General features: G+C 58.0%; 1 protein-coding gene across 20 annotated transcripts in view; it reads right to left on the reverse strand.

The window, feature by feature from the left end:
- The window catches only part of ARHGEF10L (Rho guanine nucleotide exchange factor 10 like), a 155058-nt gene that overhangs the window by 34822 nt on the left and 104218 nt on the right, over window positions 1-16018 (reverse strand). For all 20 annotated transcript variants that reach the window (XM_014836171.3, XM_070510924.1, XM_014836162.3 and 17 more), the window contains 4 exons: window positions 11328-11449; window positions 6160-6246; window positions 4660-4886; window positions 2928-3082 (listed from right to left, as the gene is read on the reverse strand). In XM_014836171.3, coding sequence (XP_014691657.2) covers window positions 2928-3082; window positions 4660-4886; window positions 6160-6246; window positions 11328-11449 — 591 coding nt within the window. The remainder of the gene's footprint in view (window positions 1-2927; window positions 3083-4659; window positions 4887-6159; window positions 6247-11327; window positions 11450-16018) is intronic.

The following is a 16018-nucleotide window of genomic DNA, read 5'->3' on the forward strand; positions in this document are numbered from 1 at the left end:
AGGACAGGAAGCCTGTCACTATAAACACTGACAAATATTTCGTCCAATACTGGCTCCAAGCCCAGGATAAGGGTCCGGATCATGCACCCTCCCCAGACTCTCCGGCCACCAGGGGGCACCAGAGACAGGCGCTGCGGGCACAGGGCTGGGCAGTTGGCCAGGAGCAGCTCTGAGCTCCAGCTCTGGGCCGGGATGGGTCGGGGGTGTCAAGGGGTATCAAGGCCTCGGTGAGTCTGAAGGAGGCCCCACAGCTGGGTCACGGCCAAGCTGATGATTCCAGAGCAGCCACATGCAGCCCAGGGGAAAGGCGATGGGGAGGGATCGCCCCCAACACTGTGCAGCAGGCCCTGGGGGGTCCCCTTCACGCCCGGCCACCTCTGGAGGACACCACGGGGTCCCACAGGCCTCCCAGGCCAAAGCCAAACCAAAGGCCCAGGGGCCGGGCTCACGAGGACAGAGTGGCCAGGAGTCACCTGCCAGGCCAGGTGCCGCAGCCTCCCCACCAGCCTCCCTGCCCCCACCCCTGTCCACCAGCCAGAGGGGCGCCATGCTCGGCCACCCCCACACTTCCCTCTACTTCCCACAAACTGAGACAAACCCAAGGCCCAGCGGATTCGGCCGTCCGCTCCAGACCTTGCCTCGTGCCACTGACCCCTCTGGCTGCCGTCCAGCACAACAGCCTCCTCTTTGCATTACTCCACCAGACCAGCCCCTCTCCTGCCTCCAGGCCTTTGCACACGCTGTTCCCTCTGCTGTGAACACCGTTCCTGCAACTCTTCACTCACCTGGCCGCTTCTCCTTCTTCGGGTCTCAGCTTCAGGATCCTGCTCCTTGGAGAGGCCTTCGCCAACCAACCCACCCCAAGCCCAGGGGTCAGGCCCTCCCCTGTCACCCTGTTCCCTCCCTCAGGACCTCAGCAGGACATGCAGTCGTAAGCCTCCTGCTTGTTCACGTGACTAATTCTGTCTCCCTATAAACTCAGCGAGGGCAGGATCACACCCGTCCTGCTGCCCCATCGTGTGCATGGCACACAGTAGGTGCTCAGTAAACACCTGGAGGACACGTGTGTGCAAGGCGGGAAGGTGGAGCACCTCAGCCTCCTCCTCCAGACCCGACGGCATCAGCTCTGCTCGCAGCAGCCTGAGCCCCCCACACCTGGAGGGGGCTCCAGCCCCAGAGAGAGGACATGCGGCCAGGTCTCGGCTCCCCCAGGGGCTTTGGGGAGTCCCTTCCCAACCAGAAAATGACAGTGCGGGGTCCAGTGGTCCCCAACAGCCCTCTGGTTCTGACAAACTGCCAGGCTCCCACCCCAGGCTGAAAGCCAATGGTCAGACCCCAAAGCCCCTATTATGAGTTGAATTATGTGCCCCCCCAACATTCATATGTCAAGGTCCTAACCCCCGGTACCTCAGAATGGGACCTTGTTTGGAAATAAGGGTTGTTGCAGATGTAATTAGTTATAACGAGGTCATACCGGAGGAGGGTGGCCCCGAATCCAATCTGACTGGTGTCCTGAGATAAAGGGGACATTTGGACACAGAGACAGGGCCATGTGAAGACGGGAGAGATGCTGCCATAGCCAAGGATGCTCCCAAAGCTGGGAGAGTGGCTGGAACAGATCCTTCCTGGCACCTTCCAAGGTTGCGTGGCCCTGACGACACCCTCGTCTTGGACTTCTGGCCTCCAGAACGTGAGACAATAAATCTGTCGTTGGAGCCACTCAGTGAGCGACGCTTTGTCATGGCAGACCCTCACCTCCTCCCAAGCCGGGTGCCCAAATCGACGGGTCAGGATCCAAGAGGGAAAGGGCCAAAGGCAGCCCACGCTGGGGACCGGGAGGCCAGAGCGGGGCAGGGAGGCTCAGGATCCGGTGGAGGTCCCTTTGGGATCCCTGTCTAAATCCCCGAGGACCTGGGCCACGTTCACACTCACACGCATGCTCTGTCTGACGGCGAGAGGGATGTTTGTTCCCTCCTCCTTCCCCCTTTAATTAAAAACTATAAATGCCTTATCAAAAGCTAATTAAAAATACCAACACGGTGCCAAGTGGCAAAAAAAAATAGCTCCGTACAAATAGCCGTTTATAACCCTGCAACAGGCTGTGATGACGCGGCAACGTGAGGCTGTGGGAGGAGAATGGAGGGACCTACCGGTCGCAGAGCGTCAGGCCCGCCAGCCCGCTCTGGGGCACTGGGGTGCCCTCCCTGCCCAGTCCTCATCATCGAAATGGGAGCTGAACAAGCCACAAGGGGACAGGGGACCACGGCCCTGTGGCTGTGGACAAGCACGTCCCCTCCCTTAGTCTCAGCACGGACGTCCGTAAAGAGGAGGCAGTTCTCAGGGTTGTGGCGAGAATTCAGATGATGCGCCGGCACTGAGCACTCACGCGGTCCTGAGACAGCAGGACTATCACTGTTAGCCTTGCCCTCCAGGCATTATAATCTGTGCCATCGAGGGACCAAGACAATAACAGAGATTCTAACGCTTTTCTCCACTGGGTGCTCACTGTGCCAGGCCGTAGACTCTGCCTTTACTGGGCTGTCTAACCCACCGGTACCCGTGAGGGCTGGGTACCCCCATTATTACCACTTTACAGATGGGGAGACCGAGGCACAAAGAGGAGAAGCCGCTTACCAACGGACACAGCTGTCATCTGGGCAGAGCCAAGACGGGAAGCATGTGAAGCCAGGCCTGTCTGACCCCAGAGTCCTTACTCTTATCCCCTACATTCTCCTGCCAATGGGCTAAGCTGCCTGTGTGGTAGTGAGCACCCCGTTCCTGAGAGGACCCCACTGGGGATCAGGGATCTCCAAATCCCCCCAGCACTGAGATCCCCTGATTCGTTTCTGAGCTGCCTACTTGGCCTGCATCCCACAACCACTCTGGTACAGGATCCAGCCCCCAGCACCCCAACTCCCCATCCTCACCGCTGGTCCGAGGGTAGGCGGCGAGGGTCCCGTCCTGCAGACCGGCAAACAGGTGGAAGGGGCTGTGCCGCAGGCAGAGCACGGGCTGCAGGCCTGGACTCCTGCAGGTCGCCAGGCACTGTGTGCCCGTGTCCACGCTGCCGTAAACCAGGATGCTGCGGGGAGAGGCCCAGGTGACTTGTTTGCCCCCCACCCCCCACTGCCCCACTTGCCTCCCAGGGGGAGGCCCCCCCCCCCCAGTCAGCCAGGGCTCCTGCGGTGTCACCAGGCCGTCGTCCCACCTTTCAGCAGCTCGGACCTTTTGAGGACAGTGCCCTCCTGGGCCCCTGTCCCATAGAGTACTGAGGTGGGGGCTCTGAGGTGGCACGATAAAGGCATGAGAGGACTGTTTTCAGGGCCACACAGACCCAGGTGCAAATCCAGACGTGCCCCCTGCCCGCTGGCTGGCCCTGAGCCTCAGTTCCCTCCACAAAATGGGCAATGATGCCCTCTCACAGCCACGAAAAGGAAGAAAGCACTGACACAGCCACACGGATGACCCTCGGAAAGGCCATGCTGAGTGAGCAAAGCCAGGCACAGAGGGCTGCACATCCTATCTGTCGTATGATCCCTTTTATACAAAACGTGCAGAAGAGACAAATCCAGATGGGAAGCACATGCGTGGTTCCCAGGGGTTGGAGGCACAGAGTCAGGTGACTGCCTAATGGGTACGGGGTTTCTTTTTTGGGTGGATGAGAATGTTCTAGAACTAAGAGTGGTGATGGTTGCACATTGTGAACATACCAGAAGCCACTGAATTGTACCCTTTATTTTTATTTTTATTTTTTTGAGGCACCCGGGAACCAAACCTTGGCCACCAAAGTGGAGCATGCCGAACTTAACCACCAGGCCATGGGGCCGGCCCTGAATTCTACACTTGAATTTAAAATGGTTAAAATGGTGAGTTTTATATTATGTGAATTTTTATCCCATTAAAAACAAAACAGGGGGCCAGCCCCATGGCCCGGTGGTTAAGTTTGGCACTGTCTGCTTGGGCAGCCCAGGGTTGTGGGTTCAGATCCTGGGCATGGTGAACCTACACCACTTGTCAGCCATGCTGTGGTGGTGACCCACATATAAAATGGAGGAAGATTGGTAAAAGATATTAGCTCAGGGTTAATCTTCCTTAGCACAAAAAAAAAAAAGCTGTTCACCAGGCCCCTTCCAAGTCCAGGCCCTGGCTAGGCAGACCCAGGCCCAGGCTTCAAGGAGCTTCTAATGTCTCCAGGTTGGTTCTGCGTATGTTAGCTCTGTGGTCGTGGCTTCATATGACCCACGTCTTGGGGCATCTCCCAGCAGCCCTGCATGGGGGGATTCTAACCCCACTTTACAGACGAGTAACTGAGGCTCAGCAGTTAAATGGTACACCGAAGGATCCACAGAGAGGAAACAGTGGATTCAAACCCAGCTCTGGCTGACACCAAAGCCAGCGCTCACCCACGGGACCACACCACCTGGGAGGGAGCCAGTTTGCGTGAAGCAGCCCCTGCAGGGTCTCCGTTAGAGTGCAAGCAGCTCCTGACACCCCGGCTCCCACACTGGGCATCCCTGGTCCCCACCTTCCTGCTCCCCACCAGGGGTGGAGAGTGTTGGTGGACGACAAGCTGACCGGGAAAGCTGAAGGGACAGCCTCCACCTCACCGCCAGGCCCTTCCCCAGGCCATTCTCGGCCCTTACCGCCCAGGCCCCTCACCTGCCATCCTGGAGCCCAAGGCAGATGGTGGGATGCGCTGCAGCCGAGGGGTCAGCAGCCGTGTGGCTCTCGTCGCCGTCTCTGCTCTCCTCCTCCTCTGGCTCCGGAATGTACTCCATGCAGAGCACAGGGGCCGCCAGTGGGAAGGACTTGACGGTGCGGGGCGAGGGCCGGTTCAGAGAGAAGATCTCGACCTGGCCCCCTGAGCCTTCCTGCCCGCCCCCGACCTGGGCAGAAACCCAGAAAGGCCGTCAGGTGGGACCATGGGAGCAGAGGCAGAGCGCAGCCCCTGCCCCGCCAGCAACCTGTCCCAAACGTCTACTTGCCCCTGAGGTTAGACATCGAGAGGAGCCTCCCTCTCCTTCCCACTCATGTCCTGCTGTCACTGAAGGTCACTCATCCCAGCTGCCATGGCAACAAGTCAGATTCAGGGCTCAAAGGAAATCAGGTAAGGAGATAAGGTGGACTAGATAACCAGTCAGCTTTCTATTTCCCTGTCTCTAGGGTGAATTTCAACCAACAAGTAGGGAACATAAACTCTATCTCTTTAAAATGTCCCCCTCTGTCTTGTTCATTGTTCCATCTCGGTGTCTAGCACATGGTAGGCACTCAATATATACTTGCTGAATGGATGGATGGATGGATGGATGGATGGATGGATGGAAGAGATGAAAAAAAGTGGGTGGATGAATGGATGGCTGGAAGGAAGGGATAAAAGAGTAGGTGGATAAATAGATGGATGGACAGATGGATGGATGATGATGGATGATGGATGAATAGATGGGTGGATGGATGGATGGAAGGATGGATGAATAGATGATGAATGGATAGATGGGTGGATGGATGGATGGATGGAAGGATGGACGGATGGATGCACTATATGCTAGATATTAGGGACACAATGAAGAACAAATTATCCTCAGAGAGGACATTTGGGCTGGACTCTGAAGGGTAAGCCAGAGTTTTCCTGCCCTTGTGCCTGAAGACAGGAATGAGCAGGGGTTAGGGGATGGCCAGAGGAGTGGTGAGGCTGGAATGTCGGGGAGTCCATGGGAGGGCACAGTCTGCACAGGAGCATGGGGGTACCTATTTGAATTGAGAGAGGCTTTGCCAGGAACCTCACGGGCAGAAAGGTGAGCTTCGATCTCTGCAAGAGATGGGCAATAAGCAGCCCTGCTTCCTGACCCCCGGGGTGAAGGCCCTGCCACCCAGGCACTCTGCACAGCTCCCCATTCGTTCATTTCCTTCATGGCACCAGGGCTACATGGAAGAGTCACGCTCACTTATTTGTCCCCTGGTTTTCTGTTGTCCCTGGTGAGGTTGCACCTGCCAACTCCGAGCAGAGTCCGGCACAGAGGTTCCCAGGAAGACCTTGCCAGGTGCAGGTACATAAATAGGGGCCAGCAGACAGGTGGCTTTCTCCAGCACCCCCTCCCACGTCCACACTCCCTGCTCCTGTCCTCAGTCCAGAACCCCCGGCTAAGCATGGGGGTTACTCACCCAGAGGTAGCCCTGTGGAAGGGAGGTGCTGACCGCCGAGAAGCCCAGCAGGGGACAGCTGACGGGACTGTGGACCAGGGCCCCAAGCTGTGGAGACAGAGATGCACACTCAGGGTTAAGTGTCAAGGTGCCAACATCCGGCAGCAGGACCTTTGTCTGGACTGCCTGTGGGGGTCGTTAAACCTGCAGATTCCTGGGCCCCATTCAGGCCCGTAACAGAACCCCTGGGGGTGGGGCCAGGAAAGTGGCGGGTGCCACAGGATCTCCAGGCTGTGCCTCTGCACTCACATTTGACCATGGCTCTCCTAGAACCTTTCAGTCAGAGGCGGCCTGAATGACACTCTGGGCCAGCCAAGCACTCTTCAAACTGAGCAACCTGCAGATCAGATTTGTCGAAAACCACTAACGCTTACCCCTCTTACATTACAGATGGGGAAACTGAGGTCCACCGAGGACACACGATTGGCCTAGGCCCCAGGGAAGGCAAGTGACAGGGCTCCCTCCCTGGCCTTCCTGCATTCCTCCAGAGAAACACGATGGAGGGCAGAAGGGGGCTGGGGATCTGGGTTCTGCCCAACTGAACAACAGAACCGCTCTGCAGACGAGCCCAGCAGGACCAAAGGGCTGGGTGGTGCGTGCAGGCTGCCATGGGGGTGGGGGGTTCCGTCTATAACGGGCTGTCACCGAGAGCCAACCAGCTGCGTGCTCCTCCTGTGTCTGCTGCCCCCAACCCCACACCGGGCGGCTCTCTGGGGCTTGTTTCCTGAGCAAGACTCGGCCTGTCTGTCTCTCTGGCCAGGACAGCAATGCAGGAGGACGGCCTGGCCCTTGCAGGGGCCTTGCTGGAACCCCTGGCCAGATGGAAGGGGAAGGAGGCGGAGTGGAGGCAGCTGGACGTGCCTGTGCCCCATGGAGGAATCTGGCCTCCGCAGGACCTTTGCCAGGCAGGTGCTGCCCTCTGCTGGTGCTGAAGGCCCTGGCCAGCCCCGGCCCTGTTGGAATATTCTAACAAAATTTCCAATGGCCATAGGTGACAGGATCCAAAGAGAACACCTCATCCAGCCCCTCATTTCGAAGTCAGCAAACCCGAAGTTCAGGGGTCAGGGGTGGGGGACATGACTGGCTCAAGGTCATACAGCAGGTCAAATGCCCAGAGCAGGATGCTTCCCCGACCCCACCTCTTGGGCGCCCTCAGGCCCCTGCTCCCCGTCCTGTTGTTCGGGGTGGGCCCTCCCCTTGGCTTCCTGAGGACCCTCCAGGGACAGGTCTCCAGCCTGGATGGAGCCAGGGGTCCAAGAAGAACCTCTTGATGCCTCAGTAGTCAGGTCTTCAGAAATCCTCCCAAAACACACACCAGTAGCTTTTCCTTCCTGGGGACCAAAACGTCCTCCAACTCTGAGCACACACCATGCAGCAGGCTAATAAGCAGTGGACATGAGTCGTGTCATTTAATCCTCACTATATCTCAGGCAGGAGGCCATGGCGGCCACCCCAGTTTACGCGCTGAAGACACAGCTGTGATGCTGAGAGCTGAAGCAGCACGCCTGATGTGGCACAGCTGGGACATGCAGAGCCGGGCCTCAAACCCAGGGCAGGGCGGCACCGCCGACGCCCTTTCACTCTCCTGATTCAGTTCCCTTCTGAGTCAGGGGGCCTTGGTGCAGCCCAGCGTGGCCCCGGCCACCGTCAGCACTGAGAAGAGAAAGGCTGCTTCCTTCAGCCCCCGGCACCCTGCTCCCTGGAGGAAAAGAGCCCGACAGACACCCTCATCCAGCCAGCAGCACAAGAGCGCTGATCTCGTCTACACTGGGACGGGGTGGGGACCAGCAAGCCTTTCCTGGAGGGCAGACTCAGTTGCTGGCTCCCATTAGGCCAGCTGCACAGCCCGAGTCCTGGGCCCAGGTGGTGGTCTGGGAGGGCGGCCCAGGCAGAGGCTGACACGCTCCCATCTGCTCCCACAGTCATTGGACAAGGCCCGGCACTCTGGGGCCTTCATTCATCTGGCTGCCAGTGCAGAGCTGATGGGCACATAGGCCTGGTCCGGGGTGAGGGGCAGGCGCAGGCAGAGCAGGAGCAGTGCCTTCAGGCCCGGCAGATGAGATGTGCAGGCTCTGCTCGGTCCCTCAGGAGCCCCACAGGCCCATGACCCAGAGATTCACTCACGGTTCCCTTGGCTCACACAGGGGGCTCCACAGGAGATGGCCGGCAGGGGGCCAGGATGCTTCCAGACTCATCATCACGCCCCAGAGCTCCAAATGAGAAACTTCTCAAGCCCTCATCCCCCCGGTGGGAGGTGGCAGACGGCTCCCCACTTGCAGGGGGAGGTTTCTTCCAAGGAGGCCCCAGGCAGCAGTCTGTCTGGGACTCCACCACCCCGGTGTGACCTGTCAGGATACAGCCTGAGTCCTATATCCCCGACCACAGAATCCATTCCTCATCCTGGAAGTGGCCCCAGGTCTGCCTTCTCCACGGGATGCGCTAGGGCCAGGCGAGCCTCAGGCAGGGTGGATCCTGAACAGTCCCCACTCCCCCGCCCCGAGGCCCAGGGGTAACCCCACATGCTGGGAAGGAGCTCCGAAGACTCAGCAGGCCTCCCTGCTGATCAATAACCAATCAATAAGAACTAAAGCCCTACAAAGGCTCCCCCTTGGAAATGCCAAGGGGGTGGGGATCGAGGCCATGGCACATGCCAGCCAAGCCCCAGTGGAAGCAAGGAAGGGGCAGGATGGGGAAGCAGTCGAGAAAACCCTCCTTCTGGGGTGACCGTGGGCGAGTGATTGCTCCTGCCTCCCTTCCCTCAGCTCAAGGCCTCACGGCCCCGTCCCTGAGGGAGGATTAGAAAGTTAGTCGCTGGGAAGCACCTAGAACACAGCCTGGCACCAGACGCCTCACAGAGGAACCTGCTACCACACTGTCAAGACTGAAGAATTCTAAATAATATCGTTGTTGTTGTTATTATTATTGTTGTTGTCGTTATCCTGGCCACTGGCCACCGGCCATGAGTCAGGCTCCGAGTTGGAACCTGACCCGGTGTCTCTCTCACCGAACCCCTACCCGTCTGCAGCACGGGGAATGCTCCCCACCCCCCCACCCCCTACACACGATCCTCCCTGCGCCCAAGCCGAAGCCCTGGGCACGCCCTTCCTCTCCTCCACCCCCAGCCCCTGTCTAATCTCTCACCAATTTGGCCAGTGCTACCCCAGGACTCCCCGAATGTGTCCCCGTGCCCCCGGGCCATGGCCTCTACCAGGGCAGGGACTAGGGTGAGGACAGTGGGGCCCTCACCTCGGGTGCAAACCTTCGGGGGGCCAAAACCACACAGATATCAAGAAAAGTATTTTAACGCAATTTTTTAAAATAAAAAATAACACCCCCAAAAAATCCATAGTGAACAATTACTAAGAGCTTAAATAAAGACAGGACCTGACTCTGCTCTTCCATGACCCTCCCTCACCCTAATCCTGGCCCTTTACTGATAAAAAAAAAAAAAAAAAGCAGCTGAACCAAGGCCACAGTTTACTGATTTGATTTTTTTTTTCTTTTCAGTATTGCTTAAAATATTACTTATTGTGATGACTGAGATTTGGGGCAACCAAGATGAGTTCCTCCCTCACCTCCCCCTGGTCAGGCCCTGGCCCCCTCCTGCCCCGAGTCCTGCCCCATCTCAGCAGGACCCCTACACCAGGCTCAGCGTCGGTACCCGCCTTGCCCGCTTCATGTCCACACAGCAGCCAAAAGGATCGGATGATCCTTCTAAAATATAAATTGGATCCAAGCCAGTCCCCTGCTTGGAGCCGTCCTTGGCTTTTCACTGCTCTGACCAAATCCCAGCCTGTGAGGACGGCGTAGCCCAGCTCAGCCCCACGCTCCGCCCCCACCCCCATGGCCCAGCTCCTCCTCCCGCTCGCGCTCGCGGAGCTGCAGCCGCGCCGGCCTCCCCAACTGCTCGTATGTTGTTGGTTTGTCTGCGTTGGTTTGTCTTTTTGTGGTTGCTCTTCCCCTGGGCTCTCATGCATCCTTCCTGCCATTCGGGTCTCAGTTTAAATGCCAGCTCCTCCGAGAGGCCCTCTCTGACCCCCTAACTGGCCCCATCTCTATATCTATTACATCTGATTTCTTCTCTTTATAACACACATCGTTCTTTTCTAGCTCCTTTTGTCTGCCGCAGTATTGCCCGTCTCTCTCTGCTAGATTGCAAGTTACATGAGGGCAAGGACCTGGTATGTTCTGGCCACCACTATATTCCCAGCGTCCAGCGCAGGGCCTGGCTCAAAATTTATATGCAGATGAATGAATGAATGAACTAATGAATGAACTGACGTCCCCAGCGTTCTTCCAGCTGTTTAGAGCCTCAATCTACAGCCCCATCAGCTTGTCTCTTGGGGCTTATGCATCTGCGCCTGGGTCCCAAGCCTGCTCTCCCCTCCCAGAGTTCAGATGACCTCATCTCCTTGAGAGGAGGATGGGAGAGGTTGCTCCAGATGGAGTGGTGAGCTCAGCCAGGACATCAGGGACAGGTGACAGTGGAGCTGAGCATCCTAGTGGTTAAGACTACGGGCATCAGAATCAGGTAGAGCGAGGCTCCAGTTCCTGGACCTGTCCTTACCAGCTGTGTTGTTTTTAGAAAATGGTGTCACCTGTCTGAGCCTTTGCTTCCTTACCTGTGAAACAGATCTAGAAACATCCACTTAAGGGGTTCTGATAAATATTCAAAGAAGAGAGCAATGGCAAAGCCCTGGGGGAGCACAGCAGGTACTCGACACAGGGGAGCCACACTGGCTGTGGGGCCGAAGCCGCTCCCGCCTGGCAGCATCATAAAAGCCGAACCCACGGGGTCTGGCACAGCACTGTGGGCATATTCCAGCCTATCTTCTGAGCTGGAGTCATGCCATCAACTGATGAGATCATTGCTATTTGTTAGCTCAAAATAATGGAATTTTCCATTCACTTGACCCACAGAGGGCATCTACCCCCAGTTTTTTGGTGGGAAAGCTAACTCCTGGAGCAAGAAAAAGGCTTGGCCAACTCTGTCAATGAGAAATCGAGAAGTTGGAACGGGAACCTGGGCCCCTCCTGCTGCGGGCGAGACTTAGAACCTCTGGTCCTCCCAGGAGAAAGGGAACCACAGCCACCTTGGCGGTGGGCCCAGCGAGATGCGCTCCACTCACCTGCAGGCTGAGGCCCCGGGAGGAGAAGGCGGGGATGCAGCAGGCCAGGATTGGGCACCAGAATGGGGCTTTGCTCTTCTTGTCCTCGTCCGGACACAGCCAGCCCGGCTGGTTCTCCTCCCCTACAGCGAGAGGAAGCGGGGGGGGAGGCTGGTCAGAGTCCGAGGACCAAGTGGACAGTGAGTAGCCACCGCAGGCCAGAGGCCCGGCCTGCACCGCGGCCCGGACTGACCCAGCCAGTCGCTCCTCCAGCCCCGCTCCTGCCCATCTGAGATGAAATCCACCGTCGCTCCACAGTCATGGCCATGGGCCCCAGGCGGAGGGTTGGGAAACCTAAGGTTTGAGTCCCAGCCTGACCACCTCTCACTGAGCAACCTTGTGCAAATCACCCCAACTCTCTGAGCCTGGATTTCTTCACCTGTGAAATACAGACGATAGAAATGCCTTCGTCCTGTGCTTGTCCTGAAGATTCAGCAAAATAATCGATGGGAAAGGGTCTCAAAAACCATCATGATGCTGAACTCAGTCCAGGCCCTTGCTGCCTCGGCCTTCCCTTCGAGAGGTGGAGACGGCCACAAACACGCAAGTGGACAAGACGATTCTGGCTTGTGACATGCAGCCACGCTGCTTTTACACCTGACTGCGAGGGTGATGGTAAAGAGGAAGTCTCTCTCCTGCTTCCTTCCAGGCTACCCTGAAACCCAGGAAATCACCACTTCCCAGTCCCCCAGTCCAGCTGGGCACTGAAGCCCCCGGGACCTGTTACAAGTGCAGATGCCCAGGCCCGAGCCCAGACCCTGTACTCACATCCAGAGACTTCTGCAATAAAGAGCATCTGCTCAACCACGTTCTCCACGGAGGCTCCTTCACACGGGTCAGGGCCCCTCACACGCCACCACCTCCAAGAAGACCTCCCTGACCACCTGGGCTATGGTGGCCCCCTTCTCTCAGGGGGAAAGACCCCGGCTAGGAAGACCTCGTCTTACTTTCTGCAGAGCCTTCACCATGATCCAAAATCATTCTGCCTATTTCCTTGTTTAGGGTCTGTCTCCATGCATCTCTAGAATGTCAGTTCAGGCAGCAGGGACCTGGACTTCCGTTCGCTGCTGTCTCCCTGGCACCCTGGCACTGCCAGCACCTAGCAATGCTCAGCAAACGCGGGCAGAGAGAATGAACGGAAAGAGGACAAGCGAGCGAGCCACCATCTGCCCCCGGAATTCTCCCTTCTGCACACCCGAAGGAGGACCCCTTTCCTGGGATCCGATGGCAGGGGCGGCACGGCTGGGACACACCCACCATGTGCCCACACGTCAGGCACACACTGAGTGCCACAGACACGCTCCTGGCTTTGTTTTCACAACACCCAAGCATGGTCAGAATAATGATTTTCACTTTATGGGTGATGAGCTGGTACCCGGGGATGAAGTAAGTGGCTAGGCCATGTGCGCGCCTGGACAGCAGAGCCCGGAAGGGGACCCAGGTCTGTCTGACTCAAAGGCAGGGTTCTTTGCACTAAACCAGGCGGTCTTCCAGCAACTGGCCCCCGATGGAGCCCGTGTGGATGACAGACCCTGGACATGGCAACGCTGCACAACGAGGAGATAGCCCTGCCCTGGAGAGCCGGAAGCGCTGGATGGGGCACCCTGGGTGACAGGGGCCACTCAACAGAACGACATCAAGCTCAGGGGCGCCCAGAGCTCTGGAGACGGGAGGAGCGCGCATCGATTGAACTGTCATGACGGCAGCCTTCCTGCCAGCAATGCAGCTGCTGTGGCAACAAGAAAGCCGGGACCCAGGCCCAGCTCAGGTTGCAAGTGTCCTTCAGCCACATGGGGATGCTGGCCAGTCATCCCGCACTAACTCCTGCCCCTAGAGTCAGGCCTCCCCAGCAGCCAGCGCCATCCTGCTGACCTTCGCTGGACCTCGCCGCTCCCCTGCCTAAAATCGTCAGTCAAGTCCCAGTCCACGTGGAATAAAATCCAAACGCTTCCGGAAGGGCTGCCGGACTCGCCTTCCTGCCCGGCCTCGGTCCCAGGCTCCACCGTGCTAGGCTTTCCTCGGCAACTTGAACAGGACAAGCTGGGACGCGCCCTCTGCGTGCCACGCCGTGCTCAGCTCTCTCCAGGGCCAGCTCCGCTCCTCTCGGAGGCTTAGGTTAAGCGCCCACCTCCTGGGCGTGGCCTTAACTGACCATCACCCCAGCCCTCCCTCCATCCCTTTCTGTCTCGGCCCCTCTTGCTGTGGCTCACGGCCTTTACCACAATTCCCAGCTGTTTTATTGGCTTGTCTATTTTTCCCTCTGTGTGCGTGTGTGCGTGAGTGCATTGTGTGTGCACCCACAGGCTCCCCTACCACGCCGTGTTCTGCGAAGTCTGAGACCGTCTCCACCATCTCCTTCTGCACCACACGCCACCCCTCACACAGTGCCAGACACACCACAGACCATCGGTCCCTGCGTCTGGCATGAACGAAGTCTCTTCTCAGAACCTCATTTTCCGGATTTGCCAAATGGGAACCAGCCAGGAGAGCGGGCCCCCCCAACCCGGCACCCAGCACGGAGCAAGTGCTGGAGAAAGGCCGTCACTGAGGAGTGGGAACCGGCGCAATCGGTCAGTGGGCACAGAGCTTCGGTCACAAGACAAATAAATCCTAGAGATCGTCTGTGCATCCCAGCGCCCATGGTTGACAATCCGGTATCACGTGCTTAAAATTTGCTAAGAGGGTAGATCTTACGTTAACTATTCTTATCACAAAAAAATAATAATTAATAAGAGGGCGGGGGGAGCTCTCAGAGGCATGGATTTGCTCATGACATAGACTGTGGTGACCGGCTCGCAGGTGTGCACTTATCTCCACTCATCAACCCGTACGCATCAAATAGGCGCAGCTTCTTGTGTGTCAATCACACCTCGGTAAAGTGGCTGTAAAAAGGCCACTGCCACCAGGCAAAGGTGGCGTGTGGCATCGGTCACAGCACAGGAAGGAAGTAGCAGGTGTGGACGCTCTGAGAAGTCAGAACCACTCGCAAATGTCAGGCCCTGTTACGTGAGCAGCCCGCTCCGCCAGACGCTCACGCACCGCGCCCCCCTCCCTCAAGCAGTAGAGTCGCCGGGCGGGGAGCTCACTCTAAACGGGCTCAGAAATGTCCCCCGTGTCGGGCCCTCCACTCACTGGGCCCTGGAGACCGAGTCGCCCGAAACCTGGTTCCTGCCACCAGGAGGAGAGGACATCAAGGAAAGGACAAGCACGGCAGAGGATGGCATCACGGCAACAGAATGACTGTGTGCACCGCGCTTCACTGTTTACAAAGCTCTGTCCCACACGTGGTCTCATTTCACCCTCAGGGCCACCAGGAGAGGTCAGTCTTTCCATCCTGGCTCTACCCGGGGGGGGGGGGGGGGGGGGGGGGGAAACGGAGGCTGGGGGAAGTGAAAGGCAGGGCCCAGGAGCGAAGGCGCCAGCCCAGGGGGGCGCTTTGCACTGCCCTGCAATGCCTGCCCCACGGGCCGGCTCCCTTCTCCTCGGCAGGTGCTCAGAGCGCGGCTGAGCGCTGCCTCCTGGGCAGCGAATAAAGACGGGTGAGCTTTGAGAGGCTGCCCTGCTCTCGCAGAGCTTGCAGTCATGCAGTCCCCGCCTCTACCAGCCAAGAGCCCGCTGGAGCACTCAAGCCCAGGTCCTCTGCAGCGGCCGCTGGAGCCCCCTCCTGTCACCACGTCACCATAGGTTCATCTTCTCTCTTCCCCCCACACACCCACAGCCCATCAAGTCCTGGCACCTTATTACTATATATTTTCTTAATGATCTGATCTTCTCCTTCCAGATGGCGCCTTCCCTGCCTGTGATTGGGAACGCTCAGAGAAAATGGAGCTCTCACTCCCCATCTGCCACTGCCATTGTTCCTGTCACAAAACCAGAGCGGCAGAGACCGAATCAGAAGGCTATTGCTGCTGAAAACTGAAAGCCCGCTTGGGAGAAGAGACATTAAGAACTGGCACTGACGGCAGAGCCGTGATTTCCAACTGACATTAAGTGGGGGCTTATTTAGCACCCCCCCAGTTTGCCAGCACCCAGTGAACACAAGAGCACCCGTGGGGCAGCAGCAGCAGCTCCAGGGCTGGAGCCACGTCCCCTTCCACTCCCCCACCTCCGAGCCCTCAGAACAACCCCCCAGCCGCAGCAGGCTGACTGCCAGAAGGGCCCTGGCACATCCCAACTCAGCCTCCAGCTCGCTGTGTGACACTGAGCAGGACACTTAACCTCTCTGAGCCTATTGCCTCATCTGGAAAATAGGGGAAATAATTCCAACCATTTGGAGGTGTAAGCACTGGAAAGAATACATATAATGCCGGGCATACACCAGGCACTTGGGAAATAGTGCCCACGATGATCAAATAGGGGTGTCTATTACTGCGCTTGAGGGTGGCTGCCCACGAGGCCACCTCACCACCAGGCTGAGCCCACCCCCTCCCCGCCTCCCGCTCTCCTCCTGTGCTCAGTCCCAGGGCCGTGCCTCTCCGGTCTCTACCGCCCAAGGGACAGCCCGACTGCCCTCTCCACCTTCCAAACCCAGGCTGCCTTCAAGGCCCTCCCACACCTTGCAGGGCCACAGAGGTGCTGCTGGCCACGGCCACGGCCACCGGGGCTGGCAAGACCTCTGTACATGTCTTCTCCAAACACCCTCCGCTGCAGAG

The sequence above is a fragment of the Equus asinus genome, chromosome 5, assembly GCF_041296235.1.
Source record: "Equus asinus isolate D_3611 breed Donkey chromosome 5, EquAss-T2T_v2, whole genome shotgun sequence".
Taxonomy (NCBI): Eukaryota; Metazoa; Chordata; class Mammalia; order Perissodactyla; family Equidae; genus Equus; species Equus asinus.